At 45.5% G+C, this 16,451-nt stretch overlaps 2 protein-coding genes across 5 annotated transcripts in view; one reads left to right on the top strand and one right to left on the bottom strand.

Annotated features, from left to right (window-relative positions):
- ECPAS (Ecm29 proteasome adaptor and scaffold) overlaps positions 1 to 725 on the bottom strand; it is a 61,782-nt gene extending 61,057 nt beyond the window's left edge. Inside the window, exon 1 of one of the 4 annotated variants that reach the window (XM_058864616.1) lies at positions 612 to 725. In XM_058864616.1, coding sequence (XP_058720599.1) covers positions 612 to 633 — 22 coding nt within the window. In that variant the 5' untranslated portion in view covers positions 634 to 725. Of the gene's footprint in view, positions 1 to 229; positions 354 to 611 lie in introns of those variants that run through there. The other 3 variants (XM_058864618.1, XM_058864615.1, XM_058864619.1) reach the window with 3 other exon arrangements.
- Positions 726 to 3,308: 2,583 nt separating this feature from the next.
- DNAJC25 (DnaJ heat shock protein family (Hsp40) member C25) lies at positions 3,309 to 10,833 on the top strand. The gene is made up of 4 exons (XM_058827018.1): positions 3,309 to 3,845; positions 4,847 to 4,999; positions 6,918 to 7,388; positions 10,133 to 10,833. Exons 1-4 carry the CDS (start codon positions 3,537 to 3,539, stop codon positions 10,253 to 10,255), a joined length of 1,056 nt encoding a protein of 351 aa, XP_058683001.1. The 5' UTR covers positions 3,309 to 3,536; the 3' UTR covers positions 10,256 to 10,833.
- Positions 10,834 to 16,451: the final 5,618 nt, after the last annotated feature.

Raw genomic sequence — 16,451 nt, 5'->3', positions numbered from 1 at the left:
CGCAGCCGGCGTGTCCGCTGAGAGACCGGGGATGCGGGAGGTGCCGCTGCTCCCGGTTTCCGCTTCCCGAGATGGCCTCCCAGGGCCGGTTTGGCCCCGCTGCCGTCACCGCCCGGCCGAGCCAGGGGCCGAGCCCCACCGCAGAGGAGACCCGCTGCGGGGAAACCCCGGGTCGCTCGCCCACCCGCCAGCCAGCCCCGCTGCGAGTCCCTGCGCCGCGAGCACTTACTGAGCTCGTCCTGGGCGGCCGCGGCCATGTTGCCGGCTGAGGAGGGAGGGGAGGCGGCGAGAGACGCTCCGCGCCTCCCACCCCTCTCCGGCACCGGCACCGGGCCGACGGCCGCCTCTCTCCTCCTCCCCCTCCTCCCTCTCCACCTCTTCCACCCCCTCCCCCTCCTCCTTCTCCTCCTCCTCCTGCTCTCTGCGGCTTCCCTCAACAGTGGCAGCGCCTGCTCTTCTGTCATCGCCAGTTTATATCAAGAGAGAGCCGCCGTCCCCACCGCCCGCCCCCGTCACGTACACGGCCCGGCCCGGCCCGGCCCGGCCCTGCCCTGCCGCCGCCGCCCCGCCCGGCGGGCCCCGAGGAGGAGGTTTACGGGGGCAGCACTGACCGGAGTCCGCGCTGACCTCCATGGCGGCCGCGCCGGCACCGCGCTCGGCACGGAGGCGCAGGGACGGGACAGGATGGGAGCGGCGTGGGGCGCCCCCGCGCGGCCGTGGGTGCGCTGCCAGCGGGAGGGCGGCGAGCTCCGCCCCCAGCCGGGAAGGCCCCGCCCACTGACCGACATGACCGCGCCCACCGAGCGGCACGGCCACGCCCCCCGCCCCCGGCGCTGCCGAGCTCCTGTTCCAAAGCCATTCCCCGAAGGGATACAGCTGCTCCGTAGAACCCCTCTCCTGCCGTTCTGGGGGTGCTCAGAGAGACCACCGCACTGCGTCTTTGTCTCAAATTCTGCGATGCTATATATGATCTCTGAAAGGAGCATCTTGGCAAGATGCCCCAGCCGAGGCGTCCCTGCGTGGGCGCCAGCGTGGCGCCCGTTCCCGAGCTCCTTTACTGCTTCCTGCAGGTGGCACGGGGGCAGCTGGTCACGTCTCCCTGAAGCTCCAGGGCCAGTCCCAAGACAGACGTGAAGTTCAAGTGACAGGTGTCAGAGGACTAGCTTTCTTCTCGAGTCAGGAAAAAAAAGGTGACAAAAGCTTCTGTGTACCGTTCTTGCTACATTTGTGCAATGTCTCTGGCTGAGCTGGAGTTCATTTCCCCACAACAGCCCTCACCTTGCTGCACTTTGCATCGATAGCTGGAAAGGTGCTGGTAACACACCAGTGTTTTGGCTATTGCTGAGCAGCGCTGGCACAGCATCAGCGCTGTCCCTCCAACATTCCTTCCTCCATCAAGGGGGCTGAGCAAGATCCTGGGAGGGGACGAAACCAGGCCAGCTGAGCCAAACTGACCAAAGAAAAATTCCGTGGCATGTGATGTCAGCTCAGATACAAAAGCTGAGCGAGGAACAAGGGGCATTCATTTTTTACAGTTTGCATTCCAGAAAAACCTCTATGCATCCTGAAGTCCCACTCTCCAGGAAATGGCCAGACATAACTTGTGGATGGGAAGTAAACAATAAAATTTTCTTCCTCTTTGCCTGTGCATGCACAAATTTTCACTTTTGCTTTAGTAAGCTGCCTGATCTCAACCAATAAGTCATTTTCCATCTTATTCTCTCTCTCCCATCCACCTGGGAAGGGGAAGTGATAGAGCAGCTTGGTGGTCAACGGCCACCAGGTCAACCCACCACAATTTTCTAAGGTCAGGATCTGAGGAGTTGACTCCCAGTCTCCAATGCTAAGAGGCTGGGCTCTAATGAGTTGCAAAGAGGTGGCCTTCTTTTTTCTTTTTTTTTTTTTTTTGGGGAAGCAGATTTGGGACCCATCCACAACTGATGGAAATTATAAGCATTTATTAACGCAGAAAGGAGACAGGCAGGGGAGACCAGCTACACAGGAGGCACACTCATTTCTAGCTTTAAGAACAGCAGATGCTCTCTAATGAGCTGAGCATTTTTGTGGTGAATATTTACAGCATCAAGCCCATATCTGCTTTCCTAGGAAAGGTCAAACACTGTGGTGATGTTCCTGCTTGTTCCACCTTAGCAGAGATGTAATCCTCCTTTCCAGGAGAAGTCTTTGGACACAGCATATCACAGGTGGCAGACCTGTTGTCGAACCTACTAGTTCAGGGAGCTGTGCATACAGAATCACTCAGAATCACAGAATGGCTCATGCTGGAACGACATCTGGTCCAACCTCCCTGCCCAAGCAGGGGCACCCTAGAGGACATGGATTGCATCCAGACAGTTCTTTAATCTCTCAGGTGAGGGAGACTCCACAACCTCTTTGGGCAATCTGTTCCAGTGTGCAGCACAGTAAAGAAATTCTTCCTCATGTTCAGGTGGAACCTTGTCACCCTCCCTTGGGATACTTCTAGACAAAGATGAGGTCACCTATCAGTTGTGCCCTTGGGCAGCAGCAGGAATGCTCCCCATGATTCTATGCCATAGCATAGATGCACAGGACAGTTCCCAAAATGGGACTGCCAGTTAAATTGCGTTGGACCCCACATGACAGGTGGTCAGACCCTGAGCTCTGCCAGGAGCAAACATAAACCAGGTACAGGCTCAGGAAGTACTTAAAAGGTTTCTTCCCTGGAAGAACAACACAATCATTGGGGTTGGAAGTGACCTCTGGAGATCATCTATTCAAACCCCCCTGCCAAGGCAAGGGTCCCCTACAGCAGGTGACACAAGAACGTGTCCAGGTGGGTTTTGAATACCTCCAGGCAGGAAGACGACAACTTCCCTGAGCAGGCTGCTCCAGTGCTCTGCCACCTTCAGTGTAAACAAGTTCTTCCTCATGCCGAGGTGAAACTTCTTGTGTTTATGGTCTTTGGTCCTCATACTATCGCTGGGCACCACTGAAAAGTCTGGCACCACCCTCTCAGTACCCGCCTTTGAGATACTTGTATGCATTAATGAGATCCTCTCTCAGTCGTCTCTTCTCCAGACTGAACAGGCCCGGCTACTGCAGACTCTTCTCATGAGAGAGCTGCTCCAGATCACCTTTCTGGCCTCCTCTGGACCTCTTCCAGTACCTCCGTGCTTTTCTTGAGCTGTGCAGCTCAGAGTTGAACACAGCAGTTCAGATACCGCCTCACTAGGGCTAACTACAGGGGCAGGATCACCTCATCGACCTGCTGGCAGCGCTCTTCCGAACGCATCCCAGGATTCCGTTGGCGTGGGTGCAACGGAAGGGCACACCGCCGGCTGCAAGAGAACGGGGCGGCAGCAGCCTGTGACAAACCGGGGACAAAGGACCTGTGCTAGTGCTCGGCTCGTCGAGCAGGCCGCGCTGCCTGTCTCCGCCACCCCCGAGCGTGACCCGCCCCCTGTCGCGCCCCTGCCCTCCCGCGCCGGCCCCGCCGCCGGCCGCGCGCACGGCACGGAGCGCGGCCCGGCCCCGGCGGCGGCGGCGGCGGTGAAATGGCGGCGGCGATGGTGCGGTGTCCGGGCGGGCGGTGGGCGCTGTGCCTGTGCCTGTGCGCGGCGCTGCTGCCGCGGCCGGCGAGGGGCCTCACCGACCGCCTCTACTGCGGCCGCCGAGTCTGCTACGAGGTGCTGGGCGTCAGCCGGCAGGCCAGCAAGGCGGAGATCGCCCGCGCCTACCGGCAGCTCGCCCGGCAGTACCACCCCGACCGCTACCGCGGGGAGCCCGCGGGCGGCGAGGGCGGCGGGGCGCAGGCGGCGCACGAGAAGTTCCTGCTCATCGCCGCCGCTTACGAGACCCTCAAGGTGAGAGAGCGGGACCGCCGCCGCGGCCGGAGCCGCTCCGGTAAGCAGTCAGGGAGGGGAGGAGAAACACCCCGAAAAATCCTCCTTCCGTGGCCAGCCGGAGAGTGCTGGAAGGAGGATGGAGTGCTCTTGAAAATCCTTCTGTCTAGAATTCGTTCTTTTTAAATTGATGTATTTTATTTCATTTATTTATTTATAACGAGCCGTCCGGGCTTTATCTTGGAGGTATACCTTTAAAAGTAGCAGTGACTCGAGTAGCATATGGGATCTGTAAGGGAAGGCTTCTCAGGGCAAAGCATGTGTGACTTGGCAAAGATGGAACCCAGAAATGGAAGAAGGAGACCTGTAAGTGTTTTAAGGCTACAAGGGGTTAGAAAAGGGAACTTTTTTTTTCTTTTTTTTTTTTTTTTTTTTTTTTTTTCCCCCAGGGTGGGAAGGGGGACGGAGTTTGAAAGGAATGCAGTCGATCCTGGCAAAATTAAATTTCCCATCCCGCAATTATATGGAGGAAAATGATGAAAAACTCAGAGAATATGAGAACAATGTTGTTTTGAATTGGCCTTCCATTGGACAGATTCCATAGCCCTGTAAACTAATTCCTTTAAGTTTGGTGAAACAATCTCCTAGTAGGTTCTTCATCTGAAAATCTTTTCCTGGGCAATACTTATTAACTCTAGTCCATCTGGAATTCCCATTCTGAAGTTAAACAACTTACTCTGTGGACTTTAGTTGCTTGTCTGTTTTCTAGTTTTAGATGCCTTTGCACAGTACCTGCTTATTCATTGTAAGTCTAAACGCATCATATGTATATGGGCAGATAAGTGTGAGAACAAATTAATTGAGAATATGAGAAAAGGACAAATTTCCTCTGTTTCAGACTCACTTGGGCTGTGGCCAGTTTTACAGCAGCATGGTCCTTAATGAGAAGTAAAACACAGATACAACAGAGCAAGTGAAAGCAGGAATTTAAACCTGAATGAGTTTTCCATCTCATCCTGCAGGATGAAGAAACACGTAAAGACTATGACTACATGCTGGATCATCCTGAGGAGTATTACAGACATTATTACCACTACTACAGCAGGAGACTGGCACCTAAAGTAGATGTCACAATAGTGATCCTAGTTACAGTGTGTGCCATCTCCGTGTTTCAGGTAAAATTTCATGTTTACATCATACTGTGAATTTCTGAACAAGAAGAGAAGTAGTGGCAGTATTAAATGTGCCATTTAATAAAAAGCGTCTATGAGGAGCCCTGTTCCTCTGTGCTGTGGTCCAGTTCTGTGTGGTGTTCATAAAAATCCTGAAGTTAGGAGATATTTAGCAGATTTTTGACTGCCCTTGGTGCCTTGAACAAGGGTAGATATTAGTTTATTTTCATTTTCTTTGAGACAAGGTGCATCTTTTCTGAACAATTTACTTGGTTCTTCCTGGCAGGCTCAGAGTAGCTCAGGCAGGACTAGTGCCCCAAATAAAGTGTCTGTCAAGATGCATAAGTATATTTTTAAAAAAATGGATTAGTAGCAAACTGAATTCAAGACTCATTTCAGGTGATACGACTGAGTATCAGGAGTTTACTAGTGTGTGAGTCTTGCATTGTGGTATATTTTAAACACCACATGGGTGAAGTAATGAGAGAAGCATTCAGTTCAGCAGAGTTTACTTTGAAGGTGGTAAATCCAAGGCAAGAAAACCCTCTGTGTTTTAAATGAAAAAACTTGTGCTGTTGCTGACAAGAGGACAAAAATGCATAACTTGTCTTTAGGATCTTTTAAATCGCTGGTTCAAAACATCATTAGAAATACTCAAGACGTTTAAGAGATGTAGATACAGTTTATGCTGTGATGCAGGTAGCTCAGTGTTTAGTGGGATATTGGAAGTCAGAATAAAAAGTATGTTGATCAGAATTTGATAATTTGGAATAATAAATTTTAATGTCATACTCAACCAAACACCTAACTTTTCTCCAGAATTAGTTCCAATGCCAAAGTTTCATTTCACGTCTTATGTCTTATTTTGTGTGTAAGTGCAGACACTTTCCTGGAGTCAGCTAAGTTCTAAATTCAGTGTAAGCACCTCTGTGAACTGGTTTTCCCATGATGCTTTCTGTTGTTTCTGCTTTTTGGCCTTTGCTAGGGTTGTATAGTGGGTTTATGTCTGTGCTTTCTCTTGGTAAATGGTGAGAGATGTGTCATTGTTAAAAAAGTTTCATCAGTGAGACAAGCTTTTTTGTCCCAAGAATGAAAGTGAACTGCTAACTTTTCCTCTCTTGTGCCTATCTAGTTTCTTCCATGTTTTCCATGCCTCATCTCAGGTCATTTACAAGACACTGGATGGGTACAACATCAGCTCTCAACTAGTCCTTGTGCTTCTTCTGTCTTCAGAAGGAAGGATTCTCAGGGTTGGGCTGTACAGGGCTAGGAGTTGGACTTGATGATCCTTGTGGGTCTCTTCCAATTCAGGATGTTCTATGATTCTGTGTTCACTCAAGCAGTATTTTTCTCTGGTTTGTTGTTTGGGAGATTTTTTCCCCACTCCCTTGAAATCCAGAAGGCAGCTAGAGATCAGAGAGGTATGTTGGGTCTTGCAAAGTGGACACTGCCAGACTGATGAGATTGTCATACTTAATCTGTGTTCAGTGAACTGTTTTAAATGGGTGAAAGATTTTATACTAAAATATAATGTAGTTCGTATAGTAGCTCCTATATTTAGAAATATAAGAAGGGGGGCTTTTGAGAATGGCTGGCACAGCCTGGTATTAACTTGATTGCCATCTGCTCAAGAACAAAACTGTTCAGAACATGTCTGCTTGGCCTTCCTTGGCATCATAAATTGCTGTGAGATACATTTCTATACATTCATTTTCCAGGTGCTTCACTGAGTCTGGAAGGATGATTGTAGCTTCTGTGATATCACAGAAGTACCATTAACTTCATTTTATGCAATTACTTTAATGTAACTGTGATTAAAAATGTGTGACAGCATTACTTTTTTATTTTCCTGGCAAACCCCCAAATAGGAATGTGTCTATATTAAAACATGGTTTTTACATTTACTGTTCTTAAATTACAGTTCTTCAGCTGGTGGAGTAGTTACAATGAAGCTATCAACTACTTAGCATCTGTGCCAAAATACCGTATACAAGCTACTGAGATTGCCAGGCAACAAGGTTTACTCAACAAGACTAAAGAAAAAGGCAAGAACAGGCGGTCTAAAGAAGAAATTCGTGAAGAGGAGGAAGAAATTATCAAAGACATTATTAAAAATAAAATAGATATAAAGGGTGGTTATCAGAAGCCCAAAATATATGATATCCTTCTATTTCAGATCCTTCTTGCTCCTTTTTACTGGTGCAAGTACATAGTTTGGTACTGTTGGTGGATTTATTGTTTCACTATTAAAGGGCAAGAGTATGGTGTGGAAGAGAAGTTGTATATCATACGAAGGTACATGAAAATGTCTCAGTCTCAGTTTGACAGCCTGGAAGATCATCAAAAGGAGACCTTTCTTGAACGGCAGCTATGGATACGAGAAAACTATGAGGTGGGTAGCAATACTGAAATCTGCCAGGAAATGAACTTTCTAACACAGTTTGAAGTATTAGAAAGCAGGCACTCTTTATTACAGCTCTGGACACACCCAAAGCATGTATCCTCAAATAATGTATAATGTGTAATCAAATGTGTGCTGGGAAAATTTACAGTGGGGTATTTATTCTGTCATGATCATACATATTCATTACAATATACTTCCTAGCTAATACATAAGCATCACTTTTCTTAGAGCTAATTTGCATGCATCTGACTCCTGCTGGAAGTCCTGTTATGGTTCTAGAGGGCTGTCTGAAGGGGTCTGTGGTGGTTGTATTGACTGAGTGCTTCAATATTACAGGTGACCTTTTCTTGAACTTTTTCTTTGGGCCTGTTGCTGTTGCTTCTTTTTACATGCCAAAACCATCCCTGTATTCCTTATTATCTGTTCATCCACTCATTCCAGCTACTTTTTTTTTTTTTTTTTTTTGCTAATTAGTCTTTAAGATCTATCCAACAGCTTCAGGAAAACTGGAAATTTCTCTTCTCTTCTCTGTTATTTATCAGTAGCCCCAGTGGAAAAACTAATGTTAGTTATCCAGCACTCCCATAACACTAATAACAGTGTGCTGTTACAGTAGGTTGAAGACTATTGTCTGCTCTTCAAACGGTAATAATTTGTAATAAGAATTACCCATTCTGTCTGAAACTCCTATTTCATCAGTCTTCTAAGCTGTTAATTTCTGGCTCAGGGGGTTTTAATTGTCTGTTAGTTTTTTGTTTTGGTTTTCCCATCTGTTCTTTGGTAGTTCTTTGTCCTGTGTGAGTCATGGACTGTTCTTGATGTGCTGTATACCTATTCAAGTAAGGATGGCATAAAAACCACCATCGGGCATAACTTCTGCTCTTCCCATGGACAGATAAAAAAAATCAGTAGTCAACACTAGATAGTAATTTTATAATTTTTTTTAAATTCTGTGAGAGCAGAAAAGGAACGTCAGCCACAGCATGGAATTTGCACTCCAGAATTACTTGGGATGCTGGGGTTGATGCATGGCAGGTTGATAAAACCCTTCTGTTGTTCCACAGAGGTGGATCTGCGGGCCCGTTGGATGTAAGGTTTCTAAAGAAAAACATGAGACTATGCACTCAGTCTTAAGGGGAAAAGGAGGTGGTGCTGCTATTCTGCATGTGCTGGGAAAAGAGATGGGATGGCAGGACACCAAAGATAAGAGAATGTTTCTTCATCCTCAGACAGGGGTGGATTACTCTACAAACTCGAAGAGGAAAATAGTAAAATAGGTGTTAATGTAAGGAAAGGCTTAGCTGTCATGTTCAGTTAGGATGGGTCTGCTAGAAAGCAGTCTGGAAATCCAAAAACTGAGTAATGCCGCTAGTTAAAGCAGATGGAAAAAGATTGGGTGGATATCCTGTAGTAGAGAAAAAAATGCCCTGGTTTCTTACCCATTCAGTTTTTAACTAAGGATGTTTTGGTCACTGAATGTGAAAGAGCTGTATTGGCCACAAGTCTTTTTAGCTCACACTTGCCTCCTGTGGTGGTCAGCAGTTGATTTTCCCTGATGAATACTTGACAGCTGCCCCTGTATGGTAATATTTATCCAACATATTTTGCAGCTTTGTAACTTTCTGAAAAGGAAATGGTCTTTGTTTTATTTAGTTTTTACCTAGTCTCTTGAATGCATTAAAGTTTTCGGTGTCTGCTGTGCCATCTAGTAATGAATTCATCATTACTTGTAGAAGGTGGTGGAAGAGGATTTTTTTAAAGTCACTGGGACTCCTGCTCTCTCCAGTATTACTGGAAATGGAGAATAATCATGCTTTATTCTGTTCTTGTGCTGACTTGTACTTCTATGTACCACTGCCATATCCTTACTTGAAACACAGTCATGTATTTTCTAGTCTGAAAAATAACACTGTAGTGTTTCTCCCCAACAGCTTGTCTGTTTCTTCATCACTGGAGATTTGTATCTACATACTGTCCAGTTTTCCAATGTTTTAGGATGGGAAAGGCCAGGAATTCAATACATAGGTGCATCATAGAGCTCCACAATTTTTTTACTGTTTCCTAATGATTCTTAAAACCTTTATGATAACTGAGCATTGAGTTTGTGTATTCATGCAGCCATATATAACACAGTATTTTTAAAATCTTGTTTGCAGACTTGTTAGCAGAGCTCTAAATTTAATTGGTGTTTGAGTCAGACTAAGTTATGTGACACTGAGATATTTCTTGACAGAATATAATTGTTTATCTTTTAGTACTCAACTTTGTTGAGAACCTTTCTTGGGAACAAAAAGTTCCATAGTGGTATTCTGTTAGATGATGACTTTGAAAAAGGAGAACAGCTAAAATGAGGAGCTGAACAGTTTCATTGAACAGTATATGTGCTGAGAGGGACTCACAAGGTTAACTTTTTAGAACATTAGCTGTTGCTTAGTGTGTATTTTCTTTTGTCGAATTCGTTGAGCATCTACTTCTCTAGCAAAAAAAATAACAATGTTATGGAGCTTACAGTTCTGATCTCAGCAAAAGCACAAAGCATCTTGGGCAGCAAGAGACCCTTGGGCTGCAGGTGCTCCAATGCTTTCTGTTGGTCAAGGTCTGCGTTTGCACTGCAATCCAGTCTTCTGTAAGAACAATAGGGTGGCAAATGACTGAATTATAAACACACCCCATTTCAGGCTCAGTTAAGCTGTTTCTTCATTCTTATTAGAAACTTCTGTCTGTCTTGCCAGGCGTATAAACGAGAACAAGAGGAAGAGTTAAAGAAGAAGATGGCCATGGATCCCCGATGGAAGAGATACCGGCGGTGGATGAAAAATGAAGGACCTGGAAGACTGACTTTTATTGATGATTGAAAGTTGCTGAATGAAATGTGTGTTGTTGCTGAAAGTGGTTTGCAAAACTTTTCATTACATCATTCAGAGTTTTGTCTGCTGTGGCTTAGCAGTGATCTAAAACTCAGGAACTACTACATCAGGCCGAAGCATAATACAGGTTTACCATTTTTATAAATCAGACCTATTAAACAGGCTCAGCCTAATGTATATATACCATTTACTTGGGGATATCAGTGTGGAATTCATTGTTCCAAGCAATGTATTTTTGCTAGATACTTCATCATCAATGAAACCATAACTCTAGTCTTTCTGAAAATGTTAGTTCAAACCTTGACAAGTTCCAGTTTTCCTCTTTAAATTGAAGGGTTCTTGCACGTGGAAACTGAAAATGCTTGTAAAGGATTCCGAAGCAAGGACCATTTTCTGTTTTCCTCTCTTTCCCCCTACTATTCAATCTAATTTCTAAGATGCAAAATTGTTTTTTTTTTTTTTCCATGTAAACAATATGGGGATTATACAAGACTACTGCTACTCCTGCTTCACTTGGAAATGGATTTTATTCTTTGTGGGAATAAATGATGCATGATTGATCATCATTGTGATGCAAACAAGCCTTAATTCTTTATTCTACAGAGTAATTAATGAAGCAGTATGCTTGGATATTTTGTGGTTTTTCATCTTGTACATTGGATTATACCTGCTTTTTCAGAACAAGTATACTAGTGAATATTAGTCTATTAAATGTGACATTTCTTTCACCAAAGTATTGGTTAAAGGGAAAAATGACCCTTTTGTTTAAAAGGGCAATTTTGATGCCTTGTGTAAATAAAAGTTTATATATGCAGACAATTAGTTTCAAATTCTAAATCTTAAATATTCATTACATTTATCTCTTCTGATCAGACCTCTGAGTACTTAGAATAAATAATGCATAACAGCAGTCTGTGGTTTGCTCTGTAACAGCCCAGGTCAGAGAGTTTCTGTGATTTGCTGGTAAAAGGGATTCTGCTGCCTTACTCCTCTTCAGTAATTTTACTGAGGAAGGAAAGATGAGAGCATAGTCTTTCTCCTATCATCACACCTGTAAAAGTGAGTTCTGTATAAGGAAACTGCTGAAAACAGTGCCTTGTTAGCTGCCTTCTGTGGAGATTGGTTCTGGGAGTGCAGGTTTTGAACTTGCTTCTCCTGACCTTTTGCACATTTTTGAAATGTTGTTCGTTTTCTGTTTAAAATAATATACTCAAAACCGTATGTTGTAGTTTTATGCCTAGCTAGAGATGAAATACCTCATAGCCACTTGTTCAACTCCCCACTCTTTTCCCCCCACCCTAGTAGAATGGGGACAAGAATCAAAGTAAAACTTGTATGTTGAGATACAATTTTACAGTTGAGATATTTACAGTTTAATAACTGAAAATAAAGTAAAATACAATAATAATGGGAAATAATAAAAAAACCACAAACAAGTGATGCACGATGCAATTGCTCACCAGGCACTGACTGATACCAGACTCCTCTTCCTGTACCCAGATCCACTGGTCTTCTGGATAGCCTCCCAGTTTATATATCAGGCATGATGTTCTCTGGTGTGGAGTATCCCTTTGGCCAGTTTATGTCACTTCTCCCTCCCAGTTCAGTTTTTTTGGTGTATCTTCTCACTGGCAGAGCATGAGACAAGGTGGGAAAAGTCCTTGACTTCAGATAAGCACAGTTTAGCAAAACCCAGAACATCACTGCATTATCAACACCATTCTCATTCTAAATCTGAAACAGCACTGTAACAGCTACTGAGAAGAAATTACCCTAGCTGTAACCAGGACAATACCCACCACTTAATCCTTATCATCTGTGTCATGCAAAGTTTCACACTCCCCAATATCCCATCACCTTTCCTTTCTGTGTTGATAGATACACAAACATTGTTCTTTTAGTCAATGAAACATTCTGTTAAGTGTTCATAAAACAGCCACACAATTAAAAAAAAAAACAAGTTTGTTGAATTAATTTAGTCCATGACTTTGGCCTTCATCTTTGGTAACAGTCTTTGAAGCAGAAAAGATGGTCTGAGATGTTAGATTGTTGCATGCTGCACATTTGAGCCAGTTCTGATCCCAGTACTGCTGCACTTGTTCAGTTTTATCCAAGTTCATTCTCTGTGAGTGCAGTAATCACAGGGGAGTCAGGCTCAGGTCCCCAGAGCAGTTGTCAGGATCGATGCTGTGAGGTGATACACAGCTATTATTGCCACTTCTACACACAGAAGTGGTAATAGAGTGTTGCATAGTGATGAACATCATACAGTCTAATTCACTGGCTATTTTCACCTAAAATCAAATCACCTCGAAGCGCAGGGCTTCCCCATCCTCCAACACTACACACCAAGTGCACCTGGGACCTTGAGAAAAAGCAATCCCGCAGATGGGTTTGCCTTTGCCTGGGGCAGGAATAACCCAGACTGTTTACCCCAGCATGTTTTTAGTATGCACTACAGGTAATTTATCCCCTTCTACCCTACATGAGAACTTCGGGCAGGGCCAGCCTGGTTGGCAGATCCTCTGGTATCTAACCAGGTGGCATTTGCTAAATGTGTATCCCAACATTTGAATGTCCCACCACTCATTGCTCTCAGTGTAGTCTTTACACTTTTAGTGTAGTCCATTACATTATTCATTCTTTCCAGGCTGGTGCATGGTAGGGAATGATACATCCACTCAGTGCCATGTTCTTTGCCCCAAAACTCTATGAGGATGTTTAGGAAGGAAGTTCCATTGTCTGATTCAGATCTTTCTGGGGTACCATGTTGCCACAGGACTTGCTTTTCCAGGTCCAGGATGGTGTTCCAGGCAGTGGCATGAGGCACAGGGCATGTCCCCAGCCATCCAGTGTCTACTTCCACCACTGTTAGCACATGGCACTTGCCATTACAGATTTGGAGGGATGTGATAGGTTAATCTACCAGGACTCCCCATATTTATATTTCAGCCATCATACTCCATACCAAAGAGGCTTTAACTGCTTGGCCTGCTTTATGGCAGCTCATGTTTCACATTCATTCATGGATAACCTGTGTGATAGTGTCCTTGGTTAAGTCAACCTCTCAGTCCCAAGTACACTGCTATGTTGCATCTCTTCCTTGGTGTCCCAAAGTGTCATGGCCCCACCAAGCTCGAAATAATTTACCCTTGAGCTGCCAGTCCAGGACCACTGAGACTCCTGAGTCCTGGAAGCCTGGTCCACCTACTGATTATTCTGATGTTCTTCAGTCGCACCAGAAGGAGAGGTAATATGTGCTGGAGAGGGCCGGTATGTAATAAATTACCAGAAAGGAAGGAGCAATATGCCTTTTTCATTTGGGTCCTTGCTGTCTTGTGGGAAAGCACCAGAGGTGGAAAGCAGCTGCATGGAGTCCCCCACAATAAGTCACAGAAACTGCTGAAGGAGAATACCATGCTTGGGTATGTGACGTACCTTCACAACCAGGCTCTCCATCCAGGCAGCAATATCTTGCCACAATGCATCAGCCCAAATGTGTTTACCCCTATACTGCCAAGTATTCTGCTTCCTTTACTGCAAGTGTCCCCACAGGGCATTTGCTAGCATCTGTAAGTCAGCATAAAGCATTGGCCATTTCTCTCGTTCAGCAGTGTCTGAGGCCAACTTCATGACTTTCACCTCTGTAAACTGACTCAATTCACCTCCTTCATCAGTTTCTGTGGCTTGTTTTGAGGGACTCCATGCAGCTGCTTTCCACCTCTGGTGCTTTCCCACAAGACAGCAAGGACCCAAATGAAAAAGGCATATTGCTCCTTCCTTTCTGGTAATTTATTACATACCGGCCCTCTCCAGCACATATGACCTCTACTTCAGGTGACATTCCAAAATCTTTGCCTTCTGGTCAGTCCATGGTCACTTCTAAGATTCCTGCATGATGAGGTTTCCTATTCAAACTTGTTGTGCAACCACTGCAATCCACTTACTCCATGTAGCATTGGTTGCATGGTGTGTAGGAGATCCTCCCGCTGAACATTCAGCCCATCACAGACAACCAACAAACCAGGAGGAGCTGTGTTTCAGTACCAATCACCTTTGAACTGGCTTGGACACCATAAGCTTTAGTTGGAATAAAGTAGGCTTCAGACTCTCTGTATGCCCAGTTTCAAAAACCAAGGGGTCAACCTCAATCCTCACCTGGTGCTTTCTGTCAGAGACTCCAGGAAGAACTGCTCTCTTCAGCTACAGTATTAGGGACATTTTTTACATCTTGCCCTATTCAGACTGGCCCAAGAGATACACCATGAATTATCTCCTGTTTGATTTATTCAAAGACTTTTTGCTGCTCAGGGCACCAATCAAAATAATTCTTCTTCTGTGTCACTTTCTAGAGGGAGCTTACAATCAGACTAATTTGAAATGTCCATTCTCCAAAATCTCACAGTGTGTAAAAAAACCGGTGTTTATTTCTAGTTAGCTGGTGGGCACATCACTTATTAATCATGCCCATTGGGATCTGGTGATGTCCATCTTGCCATTTCATTCCTCAAAATTTAATGTCCTATGCAGGTCCCTTTACCTTCCCTTGATTTATGGAAAAAATGGGATTTAGAAGGATTTGAATTATTTTCTTTTATTCCTCAAAAGCTTCTCCTGCAGTATTTCCCCAAACAAAGATATCATAAATATATTCCAGGTGTTCTGGAGCTTCACCCTGCCCCAGTGCATTCTGGATCAGTCCATCAGCAGATGGTGAGCTGTGTTTTCACCCCTGGCACAGTCAGTTCCAGCTCTACTGGACATCCCTCCAAGTGAAAACAAGCTGTGGCCTGCCTGCTACTGCCAGAGGCATTGAGAAAAACACATCAGCAATGTCAGTGGTGGCACCATTGGGCTGTCTTTGTCTCATGTTCACATTGAAGCTCCAGAATGCTGGGTGTGGCAGCACCCAGAGGCGGCATTCATCCAGGCAGTGAAAATCCACTCAGTCCCCATCTCCATTAGACTCACATTTGCCATAAGGGGCTGTCCAAGGGTAAGCAGCTCCTGCTGATCACCCCTTGGCTCTCCAGTCAGCAAACCACCCCATGGGGAGGAGTTTCAGAGTCTTGGCTGGAGCCTCTTATTACCTCCTGTGCACCATTGTGGTAGTGACTGGCACCTGCTGCTCTTCAGCCTCCAGCAACCCCACATCAGAGGAGTCCTCTGAGGCACCAGGCAAGGTGGACAGATGCCTAATTTCCTCTGCCTCTGGGGAAGTTTTACCAAAAGCCTACCATCCCTCTTGGATCTCTGAAATATCATGTCTTAGCAAAGTCTAGTCCAAGAATGCATGGAGCCTCTGGTCCAGGCACACCAGGGTGCTTTTGCCTCTAATTCCCAGTCAGACTAATCTTAGCCTCCAATAGCGTCAGCTGTTTGGACTCCCCTGTCACTCCAGAAATACAAATGGATTCTGTCCCTATGTAGCTTGATGGCATTAGGATACAATGTGCACCAGTGGCTACCAAAGCCTTGTAATCCTGTGGGTCTGCTGTGACAGGCCTTTGAATCCACACAGTCCAGTAAATCTTGTTATCCCTCTCCTCCACCTGGCTAGAGGCAGGGCCCCTCTAATACAGATTTCAAGGTTACCCACTAACACCTTGTAGAAATGGATTAGACCTTCTCTCCATAGGGTCAGTAGTATGATCAGACTTTCCAGTCTGCCTGGAAAACTGTCTGCTGGAGATTGGAGCAGCAATCTCCCTGGAAAAAAAATTGCACTGTGGTTGTGTCCCCCCGCAATTCCCCTACCTGTGCATCTAGGATCAAGGTGGATTGTTCATTCCACTTCCTCATATCCTCTCCATGGTCCTGCTGGTAAAATCACAGGGTACCCCATGGTGTGTAGCTTTAATATCCTCTCTCTTAACCAAGAGGACACCTACTGTCAGTTGTAGAAATAGGGGGCTGTGGAGGAAGCCCAGCCTGACAGGAATCCTCCCTGGAGATCTGTCCCCTAAGGTAAGACAAAACCACCTACTCATGGTGACTAAGCTGTGGACACCTTCCTGCTTCAGGACCCCATGTTATCTCCCTGTTAAGTATTGGTCATCTTATCCCAGTCTCAGACTGTTGGTCCCCTTCTAGATTCTCCCCTTCTTTAGGACAACCCCAGGTTTTGCCCAGTTCAGGGGTTAGACCATCACTGGCCCCCTGTGCTGAAGCCTGCACTAAAGAC

The sequence above is a fragment of the Poecile atricapillus genome, chromosome Z (genome assembly GCF_030490865.1).
Source record: "Poecile atricapillus isolate bPoeAtr1 chromosome Z, bPoeAtr1.hap1, whole genome shotgun sequence".
In the NCBI taxonomy this organism is placed as follows: domain Eukaryota; kingdom Metazoa; phylum Chordata; class Aves; order Passeriformes; family Paridae; genus Poecile; species Poecile atricapillus.
Note: the sequence above shows the minus strand (reverse complement) of the source record. Positions and strands in the feature narration are given on the sequence as shown.

Coding starts and splice junctions, on each gene's coding strand:
- DNAJC25 (XM_058827018.1), top strand. CDS start 3,537: ATGGCGGCGGCGATGGTGCGGTGTCCGGGCGGGCGGTGGGCGCTGTGC. Junction 5,000..6,917: donor GTGCCATCTCCGTGTTTCAG/GTAAAATTTCAT, acceptor CTTAAATTACAG/TTCTTCAGCTGGTGGAGTAG. Junction 7,389..10,132: donor GGATACGAGAAAACTATGAG/GTGGGTAGCAAT, acceptor CTGTCTTGCCAG/GCGTATAAACGAGAACAAGA.